A 26,861-nucleotide genomic window follows, 5' to 3' on the forward strand; every position below is an offset into this window, starting at 1 on the left:
ACATGACTTGGAAGCATCGCTAAAGACAATTGCCGTGGTGGGAAAATAAATATGAACAATTTTTTCTTAAAACTCTCCTTTTGCCACCATCAGTATCCCCAGAAAGTTCAGGAGATAAATTAGACATAATTTTAAAGATTTTGCTTTTAATTTTCCACTAATCTGAAAAGGCAGAGTTGCTTCTTATTAAGGAACCTTCCTCTCAGACCATTTGTTGGACAGATGCATTTACAGCTTTAAAAATCTCTGCATTTGTGTCCAGTCCATTTACGGATGAGCTACCTATGCATGGCAGACCGAATGACACTTCTACTCTATCTGTAACAGATACTCATGCCTTTTGGGTGTGCAGTATGCTTATGGCTTTTGCTGCGGCATTAGGGATGGAAACACTTGCAGGCCTGCGCGATGCATTAAGTGTGCTGCAAGGACCGAACATCCCTCACTATAGAATGTGATGAAAAGTGTTTCTCAGCTCTCAGATTCCAAAAAGAGAAGGTGGAGCCTTATGAAGTCATCTGGGTATTCGTATAGCTTTTCTCAGTAAAATGGAACTTCTTGTTTCCTAGATAAAGCAAAAGGACAGAAAGAATAACTCGGACACCTTATATGAAGTTGTGTGCCTAGAAAGTGAATCCGAAAGGGAGAGAAGAAAAACTACAGCAAGTCCCTCTCTTCGTCTGCCCCAGTCTGGGTCACAGGGCTCGATGATTCCTTCTCCTCCAGAGGATGATGAAGAGGAAGGTAAGAAGTGGATTGTATGCTTTGTATACTTCAAAAGAAAGGGCAGTCAGTAAATAACATAGTTAGGAAATATGTCGAATCCTTGCCAGTCAGAATCTGGCCTACTGATTTTTTTTTTTCTCTTGCTTTAATGCTGTGAGTATTCAATAACCAGTACCCCCGCATTCCTGGATCAGCCTCTCCCTTGTCTGACACTTCGGTGTCTATGCTTTTCTCAGCCCAGGCCTCATGAAGCCTCCAGTGTGATATATTTGGAACAATGTGAAAAGAGGCTGCTAAAAATTTGGGATTATCATGTAGCTTCTGCCCCTCCCTGAGCAGCTGTGAACAGATTCAAGAGTAAAAATGAGAAGCTGGTATTATTTGGAAAAATAAGCAAGCAGCATGTTTTAGTGAAGAGGCGAGTATAGACATCTGTAATACATAAAACTATACCAGGACCTGCCCAGTGTGAAACTTAATGCATTTTCAGCATCTTTTTTCTGCTTTTTAAAAATTCTCTTAAACCAAAATATGGACTAGTTCTGAGTATATAAACATCTGGCCTTAGAGCTCTGAGCTGAAATGTCGATGACTTGTGTTTCTGCTTTTTCACTTTTTCTGCTGGCCTTCTATGTGGCCTTGGGTGAATTGTTTCACTTCTGTGCTTGAATTTCCCTTTTGGGGGTTGGGGGGAAGGAGGGTACGGTTGGTTTGAAAATTAACTCCTTTGCAAAGTGTTATTCATTAACAATCTCTAACCACTATGCTAAACTACAGTGGTGGTGTTTTCCAGACCAGGAACATACATGTTTTGTTTACTGATATAACTTGCAGCATTGCAAGAGTTTGCTGACAAGTTCAGGTGTCAGTTGAGAAAGCATAGATTTAATGAAAAATAATGTATTTCCTCAATAATGCAAAACCAATGCTGACTACTGTTATCAGTGAGATGTAGTTTTTGTATACGATACTTCCTGTGAGTGTTCAAAAATACCTGGGAGTACATCAGTATTGGTTTCACAAAGAGCTGCTGTGATTATGCTAATCCTCCCCCTCCACCACATTTTTGAATGCATTTCATTCAAAAAGGTGTTTAATTTAAGCCAAGGAAGTTATCAAAAAGTACTAGCTTTCAAAGTAAAAGTACGAAACAGTAAAATACCTTGTGGGCTTTCATGGATCTGCAACAACATGCCAAGTCTGCGCCTGCTCAGTGGAACCACGTTGATTTTATTGGGTTTTTTGCTTTTATAGTGTTGCAGCTTTTCACATACAGAAAGTTGTGCTCTTTGAGAATTTCTGTAGTCTTCCAAAAGTTTGGGGTAGAATAATAGAATTACTTCAGTGGGAAGGGACCTCTGGGGGTCTGTAATCCTGCCTCCCACTCAGTGTGAATCCAGCCAGATAGGTTGCTCAAGGCCTTATCCTGCTGCATTTTGAGTGTCTCCAATGGTGACATTTCCACAACCTCTCTGGGCCCTTGTATCAGTTTGGCCACCCTCATGGTAAATGTTTTTCCTGATTTTTTAACCAGAATTTCATGTGTTGCTGCTTGTCTTTATGTCTCTTGTCACATCACTGTGTGCCTCCAAGAAGACTCTGCTTCTGCCTTCTCTGTGTTGAGCGCACAAGCACTGCATCCACAAATGAGGAGGAGTTCTTGCCACACACTGATACAGTTAGGAGAGCAACATTTAAATCTGTAAAGGTAGAGTAATGGCTGTTGATCTCATAGCATCTCCTCTGTTCTGTTGGCAGACAATGATGAGCCACTCTTAAGTGGTTCTGGAGATGTTTCCAAAGAGTGTGCAGAAAAAATTCTTGAGACGTGGGGAGAGCTGTTGTCCAAATGGTAAGTGGCAAAATCACATTCTGAAAATTACAATTCTGAATATTCTCAGTCTGTTTGCTCCTTCTGCTCAGAGTTTTTGTTATTTCCAGAAGCCAGCTGAGATGAGATTAGTATGGATTTAGTCCTCTCTCATCCCCACAACACCCCTTATTCACTGGTTTCGTGTTTTCTGATTTCTTTAGAGGGTGTTTTAAGTATTTTCATTTTTGAGTGCACGTTTAAATACTGCATAGAAATTCACTTATGCTGTGTCTTTAGGTGGTTTTCTCTTTAAGTATATTACTTGTCTGTGAGATTCACTGGGATTTTGTTTAAGAAAAACCTAAACTAAGTAGTATAAATAAAATGCAGCTCTTCCTTTGTCTTTATTCTGCATAGATCACTTCCATTCCTTTTTGTAATTCTGATGTAGTTCACAGCCAGTTTTTCCTGCAGCTGTCATATCTTAGTAACTGTAGCTGGAGAATATGGGAGATTTGTACTTGGATAGCGAAGATGCTTTTCCTCCCTTATCTAAAGGAAGATGGCTCCAGAGCTTGCCAAGAAGGAAGTACATGAGCTGTACTGTTTTTTTCCTAGAAAATGCCAATTTACAAGAGCATTTCTTGACAGTCAAGTTGCTAATGCAACACCTGTCCTCCTTTCATGAAGGATCTTTTATTCATCTTGAAGTAGCCTAGGCAGTTCTAAGAAAGTGATGCTGATTATTGCAAAATTCAGCATTTTTTTCACAAAGGGGGATGACAGGCACAACATCAGATTGAGCTCAAATATGCTACATTTTGGCTCTGGCTTTAGTTGTTGCCTTCTGCTTCCTCATGTTACTGAGGAGCAGGGCAAGGGGTGTACAGCAAGTCAGAGACCTGAATAGAATACTAGAGCTAAGGAGCAGGACTGCAGAGATCAGAATAAGTCAGGCACTTTAGGTGAGGAAAAGTATTAATGTGACCATGTAGCCAGGATTCTCTTCAAATTAAGGTTATAACGATTTAGCATTTTTTTTCTTTTCTGCCATTACTTAGTACTTATTTGAATAAGTACTTTTACTTCCAGTTTGGTTTTGCACTAATACATTGCACTAATTTGGTTAGAAAGCGGACATCAGAAATGGACACATTGATAAGAAGGGAAAGGCTGTGGTAAAATGGTATGTGATCCCTTTTCCCTCCCTCTCCTAGACTTGTAGAAACATCCTTAACAGATGAGCTGTATGCATCTGCTGCTGTGAGAAAGTTTCTTTCAACTCAAGTTTTTTTTGTAATTCTTCCAAGGGCTCAAAGATAATTAAGCCACCTGACTCCCATTGAAAATATTTTGGCAGCTCTAAGAGGATATGAAGTGCTTCTGTGCTAATGCTGGCAACAACTTTAATATGTGTTAAAGGGCTTTCCTTCTTAACTAAAACCGAGTCTTTGGAAGTAATGATCCTTGAGCTTTTAACATAAGAGGATTGAAAATCATAAGAATCAGAGTTCAGGTAGTTTCCTGCTAGTTTTTTAGAACCCTGTAATTAGATTTGTATAGCAATTAAATGTCCATTGGTATTTTGTGATTTCTAAATAATATTTGGCTCCTGTTTCATAACTGCTGAGTCACACAATTTTCTCATTCCAAAAGAGTTTGGAAGAATCTAGTAGTGTGTGGTTTTTGGTCTACAGCCTTACACTTCGTGGCTGTATTCACTGGAATTACTGTTGTACTTACTCTGATCTGAGATTAAGGCAAAGCAGTTTTATAGGTCTTTACAAATAATTTGATTATTTTGTATATAACAAGTATTTTATATAAATATTTATGTATACTTATATATGATAAAGGTATAATAAATGCTTTATGAATATATGATCTATAAGTCTATAGACATGAACGTATATAGATATAAATGTAATTATTATGTAAATATTATTTTTATTATAGTTGATTTTGTTTAGAGAAAGCAAAGTGAAGGAGGACATTATGGTACTAGGTTCTGTGCAATACATACCAATTTAAACGTCCGCATTGCTAGTCTCCAGATTACTCTGTTGGAAGACTGTAGACTGGAGAAGGGCAACAAGGAGGCCCAGTCTGTGTAAAATTATCATCCACATATCTGTTAAACTGATAACAAACATTATTAAATACTTGTTTATTGTTAAGAAGATAATGCAATCAATACGACGTAAGTTCAGGTTTTTGCCCGGCTCTGTCAGTCCTCTTAATCATTTTACCTGGAAGTTTGGTTTTTAGTAACTGCAGAAAAATTGTAATTTCTTTGATTTAAGGCCTCTGTGTCTTTTGGGGATTTTATGTATAAGCCACGAATGGACTGTTCAGCTTAACTTTCTGTAACTGCATAAATTATATGTAGGTTTAGTTTTTACAACTTAGTGCTGTAATTTATGAGCTGTCACCAGTCTCACTTGAAAAAACTGTTTAGCCTGGGACTAGCTTGTGCAGTGGAAGCTGCTTAAATGCATGGATGTAGTTAGATAACCATGTGAGATTTCTTTCCTATCTGTTTGCCTCTCTTCTCTCCCTCCCTCACCTGGAGGGTTACCTGCCTGCTCTTGGGTGTAGGAAGTCTGGAGAGCAGTATATGCTTCTGCAAATTAATTCTCATTTTGGTGTAGTTTGAGCTTGGAATCTTACACAGTGTGGTACCTGTCCTCCAGTTCTAGTTTTGCTGGAGTGTTTTGGTTTGAGTGTTTTATAATACTACATTTAAATCTAATAGCAATCAAGGAAATAGTTTGGAAAGTGCTTCTCCAAATCTGTTTTATTTCCTAACTTGAATTTCACTTACCTTGGCAACATACGGACTGTCCTGAAATTCCTGTCATTTGACATGTTTGATGTAACACATCAGTTGTTGCTCATGTACTCGTTTATTTGTATTTGGATCATAGTAACAATGCCTTCACCTTCACGCAGGCACCTCAATTTGAGCGTGAGGCCAAAGACGCTGTCAGCGTTGGTGAGAAGTGGTGTCCCTGAGGCCCTGAGAGGAGAAGTGTGGCAGTTGTTGGCAGGGTGTCATAATAACGATCACCTGGTGGAGAAGTACCGAATTCTCATCACAAAGGTAGAATGCTTTTTTTTTTTCCCCCCATCTTCTCCCCCCCATATCGTGAGGAACGGAAATACAGAGACTTCCGAGTGTGTACCCTCTTGCTTAAAGGTTCATGGGTGTATCTGGATGTAGTATATCAACTAGTGAGTGTAATTCAATCCTCTCTTCAACAAAAAACCCTAACATGCAGTGCTATTTGTGGCATTATCTCTACTTAGAGTGCTTTCTTTTTAATAGTCCTACTTCTGTTTCACTCAGATGAGTTCTGAGTTAGTTTGTCAAAAATTAGTATTCTATTAATTGCTTTCATAATTGACAGAGATTCCGGAAGCTCGTTTCCTTGGCTTGTTTGGCTTTCCTGAATGAAAGCTGAATTCTGCTGTATTGTCTCAACATTTATGCTAAAAATCCAACACTAGCTGAAATTGCAGCCTTTTTTTGATAGAAAAACCAGAACACTTTAGACATTTTTGCACTAGACGGCAGTTTTTTAACTTCTCATCTTGAATACTGACCTTAGTAACATAGGAAAAGAAAATACAAATCATATATACAGCCATCATTCAGTGTTTCTCAAAGTTCTAGAGTAACAAGTGGGTCACAAAATGAAATGTCACTTCCTTATCCAGAAAACTGATGTGTTAATTTGGATTTGACCATTATCTGTATAGATACATTGTATTTTACTGCTTTCATCAAACATTGAAGTCTAGGAGGACTGTATTAGAAATTATTAATGATGCCACTTTAGTACAAGTATAACAGAAATTAATTATTCACCAGTTAAAAAAGCAAAACAACTGAATCAGCCTTTGTATATCTATGTTCTGGTGGTAGAGATTTGCAAGGAGCAATCAAAGACCTTACTCTGAGGGCAAGAGGGCTTCTGAAATTAAACTCGGTTTCTGCTGGAATTGTGCAGGAAGGATCCTATGTGATTTGAATGAATCATGTTAGATTAGCTAAAAATGTTCTGCCATAAGTACTTCCACACATTTATTGAATATAGAAGAAACTTGATCTGAATTCCTTAATATTGGTACATGCATAGTAGAGCTATAACTTGGATTTTATGGTGAATAAGTCATACAAAAAATGTGGAGGTTGAGTGCTCTGGCAAGGAGTATATCACAGTTACTCCTGTCGTGTTATTTTAATCGCCTAGTGAGTAGCTGACAGCATCACTTGTTTCTCTGTTTCAGTGTTTTGGTATCAGAATGGAAAAGATGATCTCTGTGTGGCACAGTTGGTGACACGTACTGCTACTATCTTTGTGAGCTAGAAAGGAATTGTGTAACATTTCATTTTTAAATCTGTGAAGCCTTTCCACTCATTTATGTTTGGCAGAGACAAAGGAAATAACCTGGATCTAATGTTTTGGAAGCATCTCTAGGGTCCGAGTAAAAGGGAGAGTAGGTGGATCCAGCACTGTGTTCTGCAGCAAAAGGACTGGCTATACCTGCACTGGTCATTCAGCGTGGAGGCTAATTAAGGAATTAAACAATGAAAGAAAATGAGTACCAAATGACCTTTTTCAGGTTCTGCTGTAGTCATGAGGTCTGTAGTACACTACCAGCATGCTACATGCACAATAACGAGCTCGAGCAAATGAAAATGAGGTCTCTTTTAATCTGGAAGTGCCGTATTAGACCATTGTTGAGGCTGTGTGCCTTATTGTGACTTAAATGTAAATCGCATGAAGATGGGCCATGACTGTTTCTGTAGCATTGACAAAGATCGGTGCTTTGAGAGCAAAAGTATCTGGCTGTCTCACAATGGAACTGTGATTTCTTCAATCTGCAGGCAGCGGAAGAAGTGTAAGGTTTCAAAAAAAGGTTATCAGTGGTTGTGTGGAAGTACTAAAGATGAGAATAGGCAGAGAATGCAAAGATTGTTTGGGAGGCTGATGAGAACATGAATTCAAGACCCAGGAAGATAATGTTTGCAGACACGTCATATATAGTATATGCCAACAGTACAATAATGCTGGATTGCGCTTTGGCATTCAGTTTTGATTTTCATGCCTTTCACAGATTATTTGACAATTTTGGAGTTTTAATGTGACTAATTCTTACTGCTCTGAAAATAGCGGCTCAGTTAGAGTCAATACGCGGCAATGCACAGGAGTAAACATGTCTGGGAAAAAAAATTGTTCATTATGTGAAGGCAAGGGTCGCTTATCGTATATTGCTTTACCGTCCTTGTAATACTTCGCCATGTTTTGTGTATCACTAATACAAATTCTTCTCTGGCAAGCATGCGATTATTCGCGTTACCATGCATTGAAAATGGTATATTTGAGAGCAACTGCTGTGGCGTAGGGCAGAAGCACAAGGAGTTGATGTAAAACCTTTGCTCTTCAGTGCAAGTAGGAGATGCAGTAAGCCTGTTTGAGTATTCGTAATCCAGTGCCCCTTCTCTCTTAATGTTGACCTCTATTCCTGTAGCTGCATTTGATTTCTGTCAGGCTTTTCATGACCCCATGCGGCACCACAGTCCCAAATTAATAAGGATCTGTGTTGACAGCTGCTTCAAAAGCTTCTGGCCTCTTTCAGGGGTTTTTTTTCCCCTTGTGTGCAGGGTGTTGGATGCAGGCGCACCAGTATTTCTTCTGGTGTTTGCTTTCCTGTGCAGTTCTGGCCCCTGGTGCTTGGCGAGTCTGTGTTTTTTGCTTTCTTTTGCAAATTAACTGCTGCAAGGATAGTTTTTTTGTTTGCTGTTGATGTGTGGCTACAGAATGATTGAAAAGGAAATGTCTTCTGCTGTGTTCTACCACTGAAGGCTGTGTCTAGGTCTCTTCTTGAATCTGACTTGTGCATTAAAAATGACATTGAAACCGTGCCTCAAGGTGTGCACATTGCGTTCTAGTCATCGTGACCGTATTTATTAATTATTTGCTCCTTCTTTCATTGATAAACACTAGCTGGGTTTTTGTACTCTGTGCTTTTCTTATTGCGGTAGCGTCTTAAGTTTCACCATTGTGGTGCTTCCACAAATTACTTTTGAGAATTTGCACACCATCTGTGTGCAATAATAAAGCTTTTAGCAACTCCAGATTGCAGTGCTCGTGGTGGGGAGCGTGGATGAAAGCCAGCCCAGTGAATTAAGGTCATGTCCCTACTGGGGACAGAAAGCAAACTCTAGGTAAAACGATCTAGACAATCCCTTTGAGAGGCATCTGTTCCTGGTAGGACTCTGGCAATCATGGTTACGGCTGTTAATCTTCAGGCTTCCAGCCACTGAAAGGTAGGAGAAGAGATATGGCGACTCTCTCCAGGCATTAATGGACGCCTGCAGAAAAAATACTTCATGTTTTTGGACAGTCATAGGTGGATGGAAGGTATTGTTGAGTAGAAAACTTGTAAAGCTAGCGATACGGGTTTAAAAAAATAATCGTGATACAAAGCAAAATAGACAATAGCCACTTTTCAGACAAGGTTTTTAAAAAGAATTAATACAACTACCAAATCTCTCAGATGAGTGGCGATCTCTCAGTGGAGAAGTACTTCATAATACTAGAATTATAAGAACCTGACATTTACAATATTGAGGAGAAAATAAAAGCTTTAGATATAGGTCTGTGTGGGAGGAAATAATGTCGAAAGGAAAAAACCATGAACTGTTGTACCAGATAAATACGCTATATTAAGAAAATTACAAGGTGAGAGGGACATCTTGTGGCACAAATTAAAAAAAAAAAAAAATTCCAGTGGCAGGAGGAGTATCCTGGGGTGTTACCTTGGGGTCACCATTTGTGGTAGAAATTCTAGGTCTGGTAAGAGGTGAATTTGTTCCAGTTTTTCTTTCAGCAGGACTCTTGCTCCCCACTTTCTCATCTTCCCACTTTTTTGTCTCCATATGCAGAGGATTACAGTACACAGAAGTTCTACCAAATGTAATCCTCTGTCTTGGTGCAAATGATACTAGTTTTTAATGAAGAAATAGATTAAAATGTCACTACCATTATTTGACCAAATGTGTTGCTTCATCAGTGGCATAAAATGTAACAGTACTTTAGCTGTGGGTGGCTAACATTTATTTCCCACTTGTATCATAATCAGATTTCCATATATTCATATAAATTAAGAAGAATACATTTAATTTTCAGGAGTACAAATGCCCATGATTGTGTCCGGTCAACTGAAATCAAACCTAACGTACATCTGTGAATCATGGTGTAAGAAGTATGACGTAGTCTTGCTGTCAGTGTGCCTGAATGTCTAGATCCCTTGTTTGATTAGTTTTGATCACGTGCTGATATAAGTTTAATTATCTTTTACAAGCAGTAGTTTTCCCAAGAGTTCTCATTGTAACTTTCAATGATTTCTTGAATACCTTTTAATAGTCTTAGATGAGGTTGTATTGTGTCGGTGTATAGAGTGGGAGAAGTCTCTACAACACAGAACTATTTTCACTCTCTCACAGACCTCAGCCACCTGAACCACACGTTTTAATGTCTTCTAGAAGTGGCTCTTCTCGGTAGGCTGGCTGTGCGCTTGACCAGAGAGCTGGGGTAGCAGGTAGGTGTACAACCAGCCCAGTTACCTTCCAGTTGCAATTTACACTCTTTGTTGGCCACTTTGGTCTGGCTTCTGGTGCAGGGGTGCTTGAGAGAATTAACTGGAGACATTGCTGGTTTGGACTTGGGTGTTTTAAGTAAGCAGGAGTGAGTTGGCGTGAACTTTGAATAGAGTTAGTACTCTCAGCTTTGGAGAAACAACAGAATGTCAGTTAAAGGAAAAAACAGATCTGTCTCTCCTACAGAAATACCTAGCAGCTGTATAGGAGTTAAGCTTGTAATAAAAATCTAAACATTGAGGAGCTTTTGGTGGTGCATCTCCTGTTTTGAAATTTCAGCAGCCAGATACTGTTTTGGTCAGTCTCACGATTTCCAGTACTAACTTGTTCTTATATTGCTGAGTTATATTTAAAGTTCAGTGTATGTTGTTTTCTTAAGGATGTTTATAATGCGTCTGTTCATGCCTAAAGATCTAGAAATACTATTTGAATCAATTGGTATGTAAATCATTCTCTGCTTTGGAAAGACAGGAGATCATTTCTCCAGCAGTAATTCAGTCATAGCTTGGTGTTTGTATAACCGCAATACCCTTGCAAAAAAATTAATTCAAAGTTTATGTTTCCTAGCTACAGTTGTAGTACTTCAATTGCCATGAGTAAAAGTGCCATAAATTGTAACAAAAATTAAGGACAATAGTAAAGGGATCTTTTTGGGGGTAAAAATAGGGTGGGAAAACTCGTGGTTTTTGTTTTCAGGCACAGGACTGACTAAAAATCTGCCAAGTCATGCTGTTGTCCAGCACAGATTTTTGTCCGATACAAGTGTATCGTAAAATCTTTTTTTCTACTTACAGGTCAGCTAAAATCCTGAGCGTTGCAGTGCGATTTGTTTGAGATCCATCCCTTTGGCTGCAATACATTTTCCATTAGGTATCCCACAGAATAACGAACGTTTAGCTTAGGTTAACTGAAACCTTGGGTTTGTTGGTATCAGTTGGAATTCAGTTTGTGGACTTACGCTCGTACGGATGCCAGTTGCAGGCTTTCATTTTTGACAAAAGGACTTTAATTGCTGAAGAGCCTCACTCCAGTCTTGTACTGGTTTGATCGGTTCAGAGACCAATCCCTGTAGCGATGCGCCTGCCCTATGCCGTGGCAGTGGAGCAGTCTGGTATCCGGGTCGGAGAACGAGCTCCCACGTACCATGGCAAAGTGTTTTCCAGCACGTCAAGAGAGTACAACGCTCTTGACAAACTACAAGATACGAGCATCCTGTGATGACATCTTCGCCTTGTATGCATCGAAGAGGTTTTTCTGGTGAAATACGCGTGATGGTATTAGCTTATGGAGCGAATACAAGTTCAAGTGCCGTGCTGTGAGCCTCTTGCGTGTTTGCTCTCTGGAGCGTCATTGGGTTTTCGCCTTTGTCTAGTTCGGTGTGGGTTGTCTCGGGGACTGTCAGGGATAGACGCCTTTGGGGTTGGTGTATAGGTATGCAGGAGGTGCTCACCTGCCTGGAGCAACATCTGGATCACTGGTGGGACGCAGCTCGCAGCTTTGCCCTTGCTTTCAGGTGTCTCCTGAGCAACACAAACTACGCCTAGAAGGGCACGTTTATTCCAGATAAGTGTTTACCCACGAGGTCTGGGGTGGAAGAGCCTTAAATGACGACTGAGGGTTTGAATTCGGTCCTCGCTGGGACGGCTGTCATTTGCCGGGCGGAGGAGCCGGGGCGTGCGGTGCGTGTCCGTCTGTCTGCAGGCCCAGGGCGTGGGCGTGTGTCTGTCTGCAGGACCGGGCGGTGCGCGGGCAGAGCCCGCCGCCGCCGCCCCGTGCGGAGCGCGGGGGACCCGCTCGTTCTCCCGGAGCCTGCGGGGTCGCGGCGGGTGAGGCACCTCCGGCCCCTCGGCAGCCCGGCGTGCCGAGCGCCGTGGGAGCGCAAACCCGCGCGGCCGCGGCCGGCGCTGCCAGGCTCCTCTCCCCCGCCGGCGGCCCGCGGCCGGGCGCGGCGCTGGGGCGGGCCGAGGCAGCGGGCGGGGGGCTGCGGCCCCGCTCCCCGCCGGGTCCCCGCCGGCGCCGCGCCCTCCCCCGCGCTCCTGCCCGCCTCCCTCCCCTTCCTCCCCGCCGTCCCCTCCCCCCGGCTCCGCATCGCCGCGGCCGGAGCACACGCCGCCCGTGCCGGCGCTCGGCCGAGGATGCTCCCGGGCTTTTGTTCGCCTGCGGCAGGTAGGGGCCGGGGCGGCGGGGCAGGGCTGCGCCCCGGGGCCGGGCGGGGGGCGGCTGGGCGGCGGCGGGGGCCGGGGCGGCGCGGGCCGGGAGAGGGCGGCGAACAAAAGCGTCGTGCAAAATGGAGCCAGGAGAGAAGGGCTGGACCCCCTCCCCGCCGCGCATCCCTCCGCCTGGGTGGCCGGCGGCAGGAATTTCGGGGAGGCGGCTCCGCCCGCAGAGCCTCCCCGCGCTGCCCTCCGGCCGGAGCCCGGCGCCCGGGCCGAGGGCGCGGGGAAGGGCCGCGGGAGGGGGGAGCGGGGGCAGCCGGGCGGGGAGCGGGGGCAGCCGGGCGGGGAGCGGGGGCAGCCGGCGGCAGCGGCGCGCTGTGGCAGGGCGTGGGGAAGGAGCGGTGGCGGTGGTAGCGCGGGGGGCGAGGCGGTTCTGTGAAACGCTTTGCCCTTCTCTTCTGTCAGCCCCTGGGAGGATTCTCGCCCTGGCTCGCTGAAGGTTCCTTCTCCCTCTTCCCCCAAGCCCTCGTCCCTCCTCGGCGAGGCAGCCCGCCCAGGGGGCCTTTAGTATCAGCCCTCTCCCCGGTGCCTGTGTGAAGTTGCTGACATGACTGCTGCTGGGTCCCGGTGCACCAGCAGCGGCGGGGAGCCGGATTTAAAGGGGAATTGTGCTGCAGACAATGCACAGCAGCAGCATCTGGAGCAGCCCGGGGGACTGGAGCTCCGTTTTTGACATTGCTACACACGCAGCACCAGCCGCAATGACAGCCGCTGCCTGGAGTGGCTGCAGGCAGCGGGCAGGAGCATGAAGTGAAGAGATCACTGCAGTGCTCAAGATGAACTCCTCTTTGGTTGGCAACCAGAGTGGCCGGCCGTTCTGTCTCCTGGCCATTAGCTACTTGGAGACCATCAATTTTTGCCTCCTGGAAGTGGTTATTATTGTGTTCCTTATGGTGCTGATTATTTCGGGCAACATTATTGTGATATTTGTCTTTCACTGTGCACCTCTGCTGAACCACCACACCACCAGCTACTTCATCCAGACTATGGCGTATGCTGACCTCCTGGTGGGCGTGAGCTGTCTGGTGCCTTCTTTGTCTCTGCTGCACTATCCTATTGTTTTAAGTGAGTCCTTGGTTTGCCAGATCTTTGGTTATGTGGTATCAGTGCTGAAGAGCGTCTCCATGGCCTCTTTGGCGTGCATTAGTATTGACAGATACATTGCCATCACGAAGCCGCTGACCTACAACACGCTCGTTACCCCATGGAGACTTCGAATCTGCATACTGATCATTTGGCTGTACTCCTGCCTGGTCTTCTTACCCTCCTTTCGCTGGGGAAAGCCTGGATATCACGGGGATGTGTTTCAGTGGTGTGCCAATTCCTGGAACACTGATCCCTATTTTACCCTCTTCATTGTGGTGATGCTCTATGCCCCGGCTGCTTTCATCGTCTGCTTCACTTACTTCAACATCTTCCGCATCTGCCAGCAGCACACCAAGGAGATCAACGAGAGGCGAGTGCGCTTCAGCTCTCAGGACGGGGAGGCTGGGGAGGCGCAGCCCTGCCCGGACAAGCGCTATGCCATGGTTCTCTTCCGCATCACCAGTGTCTTCTACATCCTCTGGTTGCCCTACATAATCTATTTTCTGCTGGAGAGCTCCAATGTCTATAGTAACCGCGTTGCGTCCTTCTTGACCACTTGGCTTGCCATTAGCAACAGTTTCTGCAACTGTGTCATTTACAGTCTCTCCAACAGTGTCTTTCAGAAGGGGCTTAAGCGTCTCTCGGGGGCGATTTGTGCCTCTTGCGCTAGACAGAGGGTAGCTAAGGACTCCTCTACCTCTAGGAGCAAAAGATCTTCCAACGGATGTCACGTCTAAGATGCCTGTCGGCGGGACTGGGAAGTGCAGGGACAATTCCGTAAATTGCAAAATAAGTTAAATATGATTTTAAGATGTCCAGATTTGCAAAAAGGTTTCTGAGAAATGCTGCTGCATAGAAGAATCGGGAGCACATATCATTGTGATTTCACTTTAAAAAAATTATTGCTGTGGAGGAGGCTGTGGAGTTTCACCTCCGTATTCATTTTTAAGAATAAAGCTGTATCTTGACACTTACCTCTCCAGCTGGTGTGACTGAATGGAGTGGGTGTCTGAGAGCTTCGGCAAAATGTAGTCTTTCTTACAGCTTTACTAGGTTCTTTCGAGATTCGTGCTTCACATGTAAATGATAGATCTGAAGTGGAAATGTCACAGTAAATGGTATATTACAGGGATTTTTTTTTTTAACATATGCCAAAGTATATTGACACAATGTTCCAGCATCATAACAGAAGGGGCCAAACAATTTGTTTTTCAGTGCTACCTAGACAGGACTTCTAGAACAGTAGTGAACAATGTGAACACTTTAGTGTGAATTTAAAGTCTTACAGAGCCATGAGTGCAGCGATGTGATCTGAACAGTTGTACGCTTAGGAGGACTGATCTGGCTTCCATGCCCCGTTTCTCTGGTAGGATGCATGTGTGCGATCAGAGTACGGCATCTGCGTTTTCCTGTTTGTTGTGAAGTAAGAAGAAAAACTTGGATCAGACCAAATTTAGCAGTTAAATAAAATGTGTTTTGATAAGCTAAGAAAAATACATGTTGCTTTATGATACTAGAGTTGTGGCAGCCACTTGAGGATGATGCCAACATGTGAAAATTATTCTCAAACCAGTGGAGAAATGCCACGGTTTTGTATGTGGAAATTTTCTCAAGAACAACTTTAAAAATAACATGTCCCCCTTTTTTTTTTTTTTTAATCTAAATTCTTCTGATACTTTACATACTGGAACTTAAGGGGAAAGGAAGGAAAACAATTGTCTTCTAAACAGCTAAGGGAACTATGTTGTAAATTTAACTGTAGTATTTGAGTTATTCATAAGTGCACAGAGCTAAATCAGAGACATTTTTCTTTAGCCTTTGTGGGATTAAAGATGGTTCGAATATAGCAGGAGCTAAATCCTGTTGGCGAACGTATATCTAAATGGTCAAACGAAGTCCGTATTTGAGAAACAAAATCTCATTGACTGCAGCTTTTTCAAGCTAGCTTAGATTAAATATTTTTGAGTACTGTAATGCTGTTAAGAAGGCGGTATGGCCCTCAAATTAATTAGTTTTCCTAAAGAATATCCATGTCTTTTTACTGATGCCATATTAGAAAATGAAAGTGAACCATGTATTCCTGTAATAATGGATCACAGTCTGCATCATCTTATCTCACCCCATCCCTGGGACGGGGACATCGCCCCGCCACACCTCTGGTCTGAGAGCAGGTTATACACTGTGGCCGTCCACAGTTCGCTTCCTTCGTTGTGCTTCCAGTCAGTGCATTGGACTGCTGTGAGCCTGGGGAATTCTGTGGGCTCCTGTGTTACAGTTGGCATGTACTGTTAGTCATAGTGGGAATGAAAAAATATTAGGGAAAAGTGATTTGACTTTTTTAGAATTGTGGTCATTTTTTTGGCCAAAGGGAAGACTCTGTATTTTTGTTAAATGGTTTCAGGTCCACTGTTACAGATTAAGATCGTCCTCTTTTTAGTGCTCTACCCTGTCCCTCTTGCAAGCATACACATACCCTCCTCTCTGGTCTGCTGTGAGCCCCGGCCTCTCGTCTTCTGTGCTGTGCCCTGGAGGATAACGGCTTGTGTCTCTGTCCTGTGTTTGCACCTGCAGCGATTGCTACAGACCATCCCGCTTCCTGCCCATCCACAGGTACTCCGGTACAGTCTTGTGAGGCTGCCAGCGAGAAAACAGTGAAGAAAAGAGAGAGCAGCGGGATGAAGCTCTCCTGGCATGGCTTGTACTTGTCAGCACTCATTGCTGATAGACATGAGTTCCTCTTATGAATATGTGTGTGTACCTGTTCCTGGGGAGGATGGGGCAGAACCCCCCCGCATTGCTGCCTAGTTTTCGTTTGAGAGCTCTGTTACAAAGTGCGTTAAAGTCATATCTTCGTCTGCTTTCAATGTATTTCATCAATAGTCCAAACCTCTCGCGATAAACTTCCTCCTTAGTTCATCCGAAATGCTAAGAACAAAGGTTGTCTAAACCCTGATGCCTTCACAATGACATTTCTTGTTATCTTTTGTAATAAGACAGTGTCTAGAGCCAGGGTTTACGCTGTGATCCTTGCGCAGACGCGGTAGATGTGATTTGTTCTGCAGAGTTCTCGCAGTCTGAATTTTGGTTAGAGACACAGACAGCCGTGGGGGGAGCGGAGCGTAAGGGTGTAGTGAGTCATTTATAAATGGTGTAATAAGCTCACAGCACATCAGCTGGCTAATTGTTCTCAAGTGTTTTGTAGTATTATGGCAAAGGTGGGCTTTGGGGAACAATTTAAGGGCTTTAGTCACTAATATCAAGGCGTGTGCGTGTGGTATTTTTGGAACAGCCTCTCAGGTAAACTCCCAATAGCTTTTCTCTGACTCTTCACCTTATGTAACATTTCCAAGCCTTTGAAGTAATGCAGTCTGTCACTAAACCAGCATTTGATTAAATTTAATAGAAGAAAAGAATCTGCTAGGGCCTAAACCCCTAAAAATGGCAGTTTCATGTTGAAGTGGAAGCTGGAGAGCAAAGATTGTTGCTTTTTTTTTCCATGGCATGAATAGAGGGTTTAAGTAGGAGCATTGTATGCTAGTTTTTGAGAATATGGAAAATTGAAAAAAACGTAAGGGGTCTAAATCATGGCATAGAGATTTAACGCGAGGTGAAGCAGTTGCCACTTCAGCTATAAGCCTAGACTTGTACTTAAAAGTATAGTGGTTGTTAGAGATGCAGATGCATGCTTGCAGCTGTTGTTGCTTTGCAGCTAAGGTTCGGTTATTACATTCCTAACAGCCAGGCTTTTCTTCAGTTGCCTTACTCATCTCAAAGTCTTCATCAGCTCAGATGATTTCCGTGAGAGGTGAAAATCAGAATCTGGAAGTCTCCAAGAGATGAGGACAGAGAGGAGTTGCAGCCAATTGATGCGTTCGAGTTTCATCCAGTGTTTTGACAGACACTTTTAAATGTTGCCTCAGTAGCTTAGTTTTAGTGTCAAATATTTCTATTTTTGTCTGTGTTAATTTATTTATTTTTTTTAAATGTAAATTACTTTTTTTTCCTGTAAGTTAATTTAATGTTGATCTAGGTTTGTATGTGATCAGATGTTTTAAATACTCGTAACATTTGAGTCTGTTGTCTTCAGTGAAATTGCATGGGGGTGAATCTTGTTCACTGTGCCGACTGTGGCCGAAATAATTTTGAAATGTATTACCTTGTCTGCTCAGCAGTCCATTTAACATGCTTTGTCATACAGTTAACGTGAGGCACAGTAGTCCTTTTCATCACAATCTGTGCTATGAATTGTTAGGCAGCAAACTTTCCAGTTGGATCACTTTCATCATTGTACATATGAAACTGATCCTTTCTTGGCTATATTTGTATCCGAGTGTGCCTGGTGCTTTAGAAATTGGTATCAAGAGCATTGCACAGATGAATGCCACACCAAGGAGAATACAGAAATCAAATTACATCTTCATAAAAATTGTGTGTTGTGATATGATTAAATGAACCAATTTTGATGTTCCAGCTCAGGCTGTAAATTTTTTTTTTTTTTTTTATCATGGTTATCTGCCTCATTTTCGAATTAAGCTGCTAGAAGGTTCAATTTGCAGGATGCAATTCAGTGGCATTTTTTTAGTACCATGGAAAGGATTTCTATACACACCTCTCAGAAGGTGATAATTTGCTTCATCTAGAACTCTTGATTTCTAAATTTTTTTCTAAAGTTTACTGGAAGTTTAGGTTGTGATTATATTGTCATTTTCCAAATAGGCTGGCAGAAAATCTGTGAAATACTATTTTTTTTATAATCTCCAATGAAGTGACAGTATTTTTTAACTCGGCAGATCTTTTTTGTGTGAAACAGAAGTTTTGCTGTTATCTACTGTTAGGTTTTTTAATTAAATGTCACTAGTTTCTACAGTCTTTATTTGCTATTAGGGGTTTTGTACTTGTTTCTAAGCTTCTTATCACTCAGAAATTTGTTTCTACTAGTTGGAATTCTGACATGGCTCGGTGTCAGAGTGCCAAGGGGCAATCTTGAACATTTGTCACAAATCTTTGACAAGAAGGAAGCGGTACAAAGTACCGAGGCACAGAGGGTCTCGGGAGTAGCATGAGGTTGCATGAAGAGTCTTTCTCAGAGCAGAGACTTGAATGAGAATTTCCAAATTTCAGTCTCACGCTGCATCTCTGTGGCATTGTTCCTTTCCCGCTTATACAAAGGTTTCACCTGTAAGAAGTCCTAAATTTCTGCAGTTTGTCTGTTCTGAAAAAGACACTTCCAAGGTGCATATGTGATGTGAGATGGAAGCACTCAGTATGCAAATTTGATAAGCAGATTTTTTTTTTTATTTGTGGTATTACCAACTGTTGTGATGATAACAGATGTATTGAACCTTCATGAGTCAGGAAGTCTGAAACATTTCAGTCTGATCTTACACCACATCAGGGTTTGAAGTTGACAGAACTTCTAATTCAGGTCGGTGCTTTAAAAACGTTATTTCTTAGGAATTAATATCTGAGCATAGGAGTCTACCTTGCGACATTACAAACAAAAGGCCCATTTAAATTTTTTTTCAATTACTTGATTCATCTATTGTAGGTAATTTTAATAGGAGGTGGAGGTTTTGGGCGGGGTTTTGTTGTTTTAACACATTTTTGGTTCTGGGTACTTGAAGCACCTGCTAAAACATTTCCCTGACCTGGCCCTTATTTTGTTGTTTAGTTTAGAAACCTTTTTCTTCCCTTCTATGACTTTGTGGAATACAACGACACATCCTTTCTGTGGTATCATTCCAGATGAACTTGAATTTTACCTCACTACCGACACTGACTGAAGTTGGCAAAGCACATGTTTGTAAGTGATGTTCTGCTGCGATCCACGAGGTGTAAAGGCTCCGCGGTTTTCATACCGAAATGGGGGAAGAGTAGCTGTCTTCCCTTATGCAACTTAAAGGAACGGACACTTTGCAAACCCCGGGGTTGTTCTGTTGAGGCTTCCAGGAGGCGAGAGGCTGGGGCGGCGGGCTGGCGGAGGGATGCCCAAGCCGAGTCCGTTTGTTCTCCTGGGGAAGCTGTGCTTCCTCCCTGCTGTCTCAGCCTGCCTCTGTCTTTCAATCTGTTTTCTGCTCTTCTCTTTCCGTTCCTGTTGCCGAAATTCAGAGCTCTAGAGAGTGTGGTTAAGATAGGGCTTTTTTTATGTTTCGTGTTCTTTATACTATGAATACTGTTGTTGGTATGTGGCTGTGGTCTCAGGTCAATATATTAGATCTGTTAGTCCCTTTGGGACCCCTAAGACTTCGTAATTGTGTGGGCTTGAAATACGTTTGGCTGAGGTCAGGTTGGACCTCGGGTAAGGCGCAGCTGGGCCATCAGCTTCTACAGACTGTCTCCAACAAAGTAAACAGCCCCTCCTTTTTAGGATGATGGGAGAATCCCCTCTCCTGAAAACAACCCATTTTGCACTAGAAAGCAAATGTCCTCCTGATTTCTAGAGGCCGACGTCTTAAAGCTTCTCTGTTGTTACTTTCCTTATTGCCTGTGTGTTGCAGAGGTCCCACTTGGAAAGACATTTTCTGCAGATAAGCAAAGGCTGACAACTTAATACTAAAATTACGTGTGTAAGATGTCTTTGGAAGAGGAGAGCTCTTCAAAATTAAAATTTAGTATGTGTAAAACCAGATGCAGTTGTATTTAGAGAAAGAAACTGAAAGTCGTGGCCAGTGGAAACAAAGGAAACCCGCTGGACAGCTGTGCCTGTGCTGGTGGTAGGACGTAAATTGCAGTTCTGTCAAAACAATGGAGTATTTAATTTGGGTCATACCCTTTGCAATACATTTTTTAAAAGACAGAGTGTAACCTTCTTGCTTTTGCTTTTCTGCGCTCCATAGGCAGCTCGTCTGAGCCTCGGGGGTCCTGCATCCGCAGCAAACGGATTCCTTTCAGAGCCGGAGTGGCGATCCAGCCCCTCCATTTCAGTTCAGGTGGAATGGAATAACAGCAGTCTGTGTCATGGTTGACCATCTGAGGTGTTCTAGCAATAGGGGAATAATCTGAGATGATAGAGTTTGTTTAGTCAGCTTGTCAGGTTGTTTTTCGGGGACACAAGGTTTTCTAGACAGGTGAAATGTTTTGCTGACGCAGGCAGCTTTGCTGATGGTTCTCCACTCGGTACTGACTGCTGTCACGTTTCGGTTCTTACTCCCATCGCAGGGTTTGAAACAAGCCACAGTCTGTGTCGGCTCTACAGGCATTTAGGGGTGGCTGCAAATGGAAGTGTTTGAGGATTTCACCCGTATCATATTTGCGTCTCTCGGGCTTTAGCACTTAATGAAAACGGTAACGTAAGTTATGTTCCTGTATCCTGATGCCGGTTGTTTATTTGCAGCCTCTGGTGTACTTCAGCAATCCGCCCAGTCAAAACCGATCCTCTAGCTAGTGAATTTGTGGTTACTTAAACTGAGAAACTGAAGTCGTTAAAGTCATCTTTGTTTTGGCCTGAAGAGGTTGCGGGGGAGTGTCGTGATCACTGAGCTGATGAAGGGAGTCGCAGACTCTGCTCCGGGGAGGGACCGGGAGGCCAAGTCACTGTGGGACTGTTACCTGTACGCAGGGTGATAACCAGTAGCTTTATTTGCTAAGGAGTTTTTAGAAAAGCTGAGTGGGTGCACATTGCATTAGGTTATATTTAGAACGGGGGTTTAGGGAGACAGACCCGTTCTGAAGGTAGCAATCGCGGCTCGTGCGGAGGAGTGCTGCGCCCGGGCAGTTCCGCTGCGTGCGGCAGCGCCCGAGATGCAGCGTGAGGGTTCCCTGGGCGGCGAGGGAGAGGGGAGAGAGTCCCAGCTCTTTGTTCTGACTTCCTTCTTTTTGTGAACCTGTAAGACGAGGATAGCAATTTCGTAATTCAAAGCTTTGGCTTCTCTCTGATGGTCATTACTGGAGAGCCTTTCATTAAAAAGTTACATAAATTCAAGTAACTCCTTGTAAAGATGAACTCAAATCTTGCTGTGCATATGCGAGTCGTTCTTAAATGTTACAGAGATCACGTGACACAAGCGATCAAATGCTTAATAAACCAAGTCATGACTTTTATGGTAAATTGAAAAAAGTTCTTCTGGGATTTCAACTGTAAATGAATCCTTGAAAATCAATAATTAGATTAGTAAAGGATGACGTTTTAATATGCTGGCAGGAATATAGAGGGATTTGTCAGGGGAAGCAAAACCAGACTTTGCACTAAAGTGGCTTAGGTATATTTATAGTGCTAGTGATTTTGTGTGCGTGTGTGAAATCTTTGGACTATTTTAATATAATGTAAGGCTTTGAGCTTTAGCTAACTCAAGTTGCTCGTTTTATGAAGTTACATTAGTACCACACTGTGAAGTATTTTTAAATATTAGCATTACTGAGTATTGAAAGTATTTCATAAAAACATTTTTTAAAACATTTTCTGTAGATGCTGTCAAAAGAATTGATGTTTAGTGTACAAAGAACTAAAACCCTGAGGGCTGTAAGGTACCTGGATGTTTGCGATCACCTCGCTTTTTGAGGTGTTAGGTATTTCTTGAGGATAAATTGTTGTCATTAAAACCTACTAAGAATAATGGTGCAGTTAATCCTTTCAGATAGCAGGAAGCAGCATTACCTCCAGCCACGCTTCTGAACTGTCTGAAGGGATTTGCAATCACATATATTGTCTTCACAGACTTATGTCTTTAGAAATGCTGTACAGCACAGTGTTTTGCAGCTTCCTATGCTGATAAATTTCTCTCCATATGTAAACTTTGAAATCTAGTTTCTGTTGTAATTCTAGCATGTAAACACTAGATTCAATTTTGTATTCCTCTAATGAATGCAACAGGATGGAAACGAGTTTGCAATTGCTAATGATGAGCTTTTTTACTGTTCTTAATACTCGTGGGTATGTCTTTTCTTCAGGGATTTCAAAACTGTATTAGTACCTTTTTTAATTGGTTTTTTCCACATGCTGTTTACAATTAACCTGCAAGCATGGGAGGCTATGCGTGCATGTGCTTTTAGGTTGCTTTGCTGAACGAAATACAGTGGAGCGATCTGACTTTAAAGGATGCTCGCTTTTCCTCGTGTCCCACCTTGTCTCCTTGCGCCTTCACAGTACCTGGGGCAGCAGAAGCCACTGGTGAGATTATTTCAGTGTGTTCTGTGGAGATTGGACATTTGTCAGAAGGTCGTTACGAGGAGTTTTGCTTGGGAGACAGTCCAGCTCCTTACACAAGTAGTGTTACAACTGGTAGGTTTTTCCTGTGCCAGTGAAAAGGCCAAGAACAGACAAAATCACACGTAAGAATGTGCATGTGTGTGTTTGTAAGAACTTCGTGCACCTTTTAATGCTAGAAATTGTTTTGTATTAAAAGATGAAAGAGGTGTGAGTGTGAAACCCCTGCTATGAAGAACTACGGAAAAAAATCCACCAAAGCAGATTAGAAAAGCAAACAGGTGAATTAGAGCCAATCCGACCCTTAAGACTCTCTAATGCTGGGTTCAGTTCTGACACGGTGGGGAGTATCGGGGTGTCAGCCTGGGCTCCTCGGTGTTCCTCATCCCTGCCTGCGTTTGCTCTGTTTTGTACTCTGCAAGGGAAGGGGGAGATGGTGAAGGTGGGGGTTTGATACGCAAGGTGGCTGAGAAAGGGTTATTGTTGTGGCTCCAGAATGATGTATTTTGTGCCAACTCAGAATTGTTAAAATACAGGGCAGAGGGGTGCTTCTACCCGTCGTTGTAACAGACATTTCTGTAGCTGATTTTTCAACTAAGACTAATAGTAAGAAAAACTACAGTTGAGCCCAAAATGACAAATGTTACTGATTTAAAATAATACTTGCATATTTTTAAATATTAAATGGAACGAGATAAATCAGAAGCATGTAAATATCTGATTCTAAATCTTTGCATAATTATTTCCAAGAGGTAATTTTGCTATGAGCTATTAAAACTGAAAGAAATGTGTTATTCCCTTTGAGATGATCTGTACCCCAGCTGTGTCATACATCTCTTGGCTTGTTTCCTTTTTGCTGTAGATGTACATACATATATATGTGTACTGTGTGACTGTACAACTACTGCCGTCTTAAATTAATTGTTTTAAAATACATATATATGTATTTTACGTGTGTGTGTGTGCGCACGTATGTATGTATTTTAAAACAAGTAATTTAACACGGCAGTAATTGTGCAGTCACACAGTTTAGGGCTTTGTACAATATGTAATTTTCAGAATGTCAGTGTGGTTCTTAGCGAATTTTATAAACACTTTTCTGAATCTGTTATCAGCACTTCCCATCCTAAGAGAAACTGCACATTTTTCAGTGATTGTTCCACTGGTTACATTTTTGTCTGCCATTAGTTCTGGATTGATGTAATCTTGATACTACTAAAATTTCAAGGGCTGTTGACGCATTTCACATAGCCTAGGATTGCCTGTTCTCCAAATGTATGGATCGTGCATCAACAGTACTAAGTAGCCTTACTGTTTTGCCTAAAAGCCTAGCTAATTTATTTAATATTCTCTCTTTAAAGAGAGGTCTCTGGAAGGGGTAGCGTATTTTAGGATGCTCCTTCTCTTTAAAGGGAAACTCAGAATTGAATAGCAGTACTTGTTGATCAGTGATATTATTGTAGCCAAAGGATGCATGGGTGGTTTAATAGGAAGTTTTTGCTTCGAGTTTCTTGATGAAATGTAGTGTTCTGCAGAGCTGTGTGAAGAGTGTAGTTTTTTATTCTGAAATGCACTTGTACACTTTATTTGAAAGGTCTGAATGGATCATAAATACATTTAAGAAATAAATGATACGTCACATGTTTTCACGTCTTGTCTCGGATGACTTTTATGTAACTGTGCTGATAAAGGTGTGTTCATTTGGGACTGGGTGGGGTTTTTTCCTCTTATCTTGATTGCTCTAAATAGTCTGGCTTGTACGTAATTGCCAAGAGCAGGAAAACCTTCCAGCGTGCGTTTTGTGTTTACGCTTTATCCATACATGATGTAGGGCACTGTAGGCAAACTCCTCTCTATAATTTTCCTGTGGGAAACTTGGGCCCTAAAAGGAAACGAACACAGCGAAAGAGCTGGATATCACAAGGGATTCACTTTTATTTTTAGAATTGCACTATATTGCCATATTTGGACTGAAAGTATGCTGTATCAATGCACTATTGTATCAAATTGCAGCTGTCTAACCATTCTGAATCTGTCTAAATTATTCAGTTTTTTTCCACAAATACTATTTATTTGTGAATGTTCTCAGTAAGTGCTAACTCCAGGTAAATCTTACATTCTGTGGGCGGCACTTCTTGTGAGAAGTTAACAAGTGCATTGCTTTGAAAGTGGATCTTGTGATACTTCCTTAAGGTCTCAGTAACAGGTGTAATTCTTCTTAGCAAAGCCTCACAGTGGTTTGGTGGAAGTCAAGTACAGGAAATGCACTCTGTGTAAAACTGAGTGTAAATATTGCTTATTAAAAGTAATCTTGGGAATGCCGTCAACCTGCAAAACAGACGTGGTGACATGATATCCTACCCACATTGAAAATGGCTATTGAAAGACCTTCTAATATTTTTGGATGTACTTAAAATGTACCGATCTGCTCAAAATAACTTACCCTGTTGTGTAATATTACCCTTGTTGCTGCCCATGAAAGTTTCAGAGAGTTTTGGCTTTTTCTGCTTGTTGCAACTGCTGAAAGCTGCCGGCTGGCTTGTTGCTCTCTTGAATGGCTTGTCTATGCCTTGCACCGAGATGCCTTGCAGCAACATGGCACGCCGTGATCTGACCCTGGGCAAAGCAGGTAAAATTCCACTGATGGACTGAGTCCCTGGACCCTTCTCAGTAATCTCTGATCGTGTGACAAAATCCTTGCAAAGGCAGTGGGACCTTCCTAAGAGATGATTGCCGTGTGAAAATCGATCCCGTTGGGGCAAGAGTGAGAATCGGGCAGAGTTTGGTTTTTGTGGTGGCTGTGTCAGATAACTCACCCCAGTGAGCAACCTTCCATATTTTGAATCATTCTGGGGGTGGGGGCAGGGGGGGAATCTAAAGTTTGGACCTCACCATTTTGACGTTGTTTTTGAAGTCAACCTGTGTCTAGGTAAAGGCTTTATGTTTCATGTCCCCATCGGATTTCTCTAGTAGCCTGGTGAGACAGGAGTTGATCCTCGGGTGGCAAGCCATTTCCAGCAGGCAACTTCCTCTGCTTCTCTGGAGATTTCTTATTTCAGTTATTTTACATCACAGATCTTGTCCCTTCAGCAATTCTTCGCTGCTGCTTCTTCATCCTCTTGGGTTTATGTAGGGGATTAGGAGGAATAAACCTGAGCTGCTGAAACTGCAAGTAATCAGCCCCATGAAGAGGTACTAGGAACTCCAGCTCTTCCATGTCTTTTAATTGATGGCTTAAGCTGCAGAAAAAGTTTCTACAGTAACACAGTCTCAGTCTGAAGACGTTGATCGAGGTTGTAACTGCATGATATGGTTTGCAGATCCTGGGATGGTCCCCGGAAGATGACGAAGATACAAGGAGAATGTCTTTTAAGCGTGTCCAGTTTAGGAGGTGGGAACCAATGTGCTTTTACAGACAGGCTGGTACAATAGATGAACTTTTACCTGCTGGACTGTGTCCTGGTTTCCATAATTACTCATGTAGTTTCTTTTTAAATCAACTGGAGATGAAGGTTTAAGTATAACTCCACTAATACTTTGAAGTGCATAAAAGAGGGGGAGGAAGGGTATGTTCTCAGTCTGAGCATCTACATTTTCTTGCTTTCCTTCGGAGTGGTGAACTGTTGTGAGAATTTTAATCTTCACTATGCTTGCCTCAGTTCTCATGGCTGTTTTCCATTCTGTTTTCTTTATTACTTTCTTTTTCTTCCTGTCATTCTTAGCTTTCTATTTTTCAGTCCCAGTTTGTGAAGGGTGTGGGTTCAGAAGGGTTTCCTTCAGTTCCCAGTCCCCTGAAAGCATGAGAAATTGCCCATTGAGCCAATTCTCACAGCAAGGTATAAAAATAGGAGTAAAGAAAAGGTTACACAATGCTTGGATTGCAGCAGTTTGTACTAGTGGGGAGATTTCAAAGCCATGGTTTGAAAAACATTTTTTAAACCTTATCATTTCCGTTAATTTTTCTGTCCCCAAGCTATGATTCAGCTGCAGGAACTGGTGTTACAGATTACTTGAAGAATTGTACTGAAACATAGGAGTCAAGTGCTGAACAAGTCACGCAAAAGCCAGAGAGAGACCGCTAATTAGTTCTCTTTAGCCATAATGAGTGATCTGTTTGAGAAGTCTATCCTCAGAGTTTCCAACCAGATGCTTTGGTCTCTGCTATTAAATAGGTGGATTAAAAGGCAAGTGATTATTTCGCCATTGCAG

At 42.5% G+C, this 26,861-nt stretch overlaps 2 protein-coding genes across 2 annotated transcripts in view; both read left to right on the forward strand.

The window, feature by feature from the left end:
* RABGAP1 (RAB GTPase activating protein 1) overlaps positions 1 to 26,861 on the forward strand; it is a 68,451-nt gene that overhangs the window by 18,883 nt on the left and 22,707 nt on the right. The window contains exons 10-12 of the mRNA XM_059828659.1: positions 570 to 744; positions 2,485 to 2,578; positions 5,492 to 5,642. Coding sequence (XP_059684642.1) covers positions 570 to 744; positions 2,485 to 2,578; positions 5,492 to 5,642 — 420 coding nt within the window. The remainder of the gene's footprint in view (positions 1 to 569; positions 745 to 2,484; positions 2,579 to 5,491; positions 5,643 to 26,861) is intronic.
* On the forward strand, positions 13,201 to 14,247 carry GPR21 (G protein-coupled receptor 21). Its single transcript, XM_009818261.2, has one exon. It carries the CDS (start codon positions 13,201 to 13,203, stop codon positions 14,245 to 14,247), a length of 1,047 nt encoding a protein of 348 aa, XP_009816563.2.

The sequence above is a fragment of the Gavia stellata genome, chromosome 24 (assembly GCF_030936135.1).
Source record: "Gavia stellata isolate bGavSte3 chromosome 24, bGavSte3.hap2, whole genome shotgun sequence".
Taxonomy (NCBI): Eukaryota; Metazoa; Chordata; class Aves; order Gaviiformes; family Gaviidae; genus Gavia; species Gavia stellata.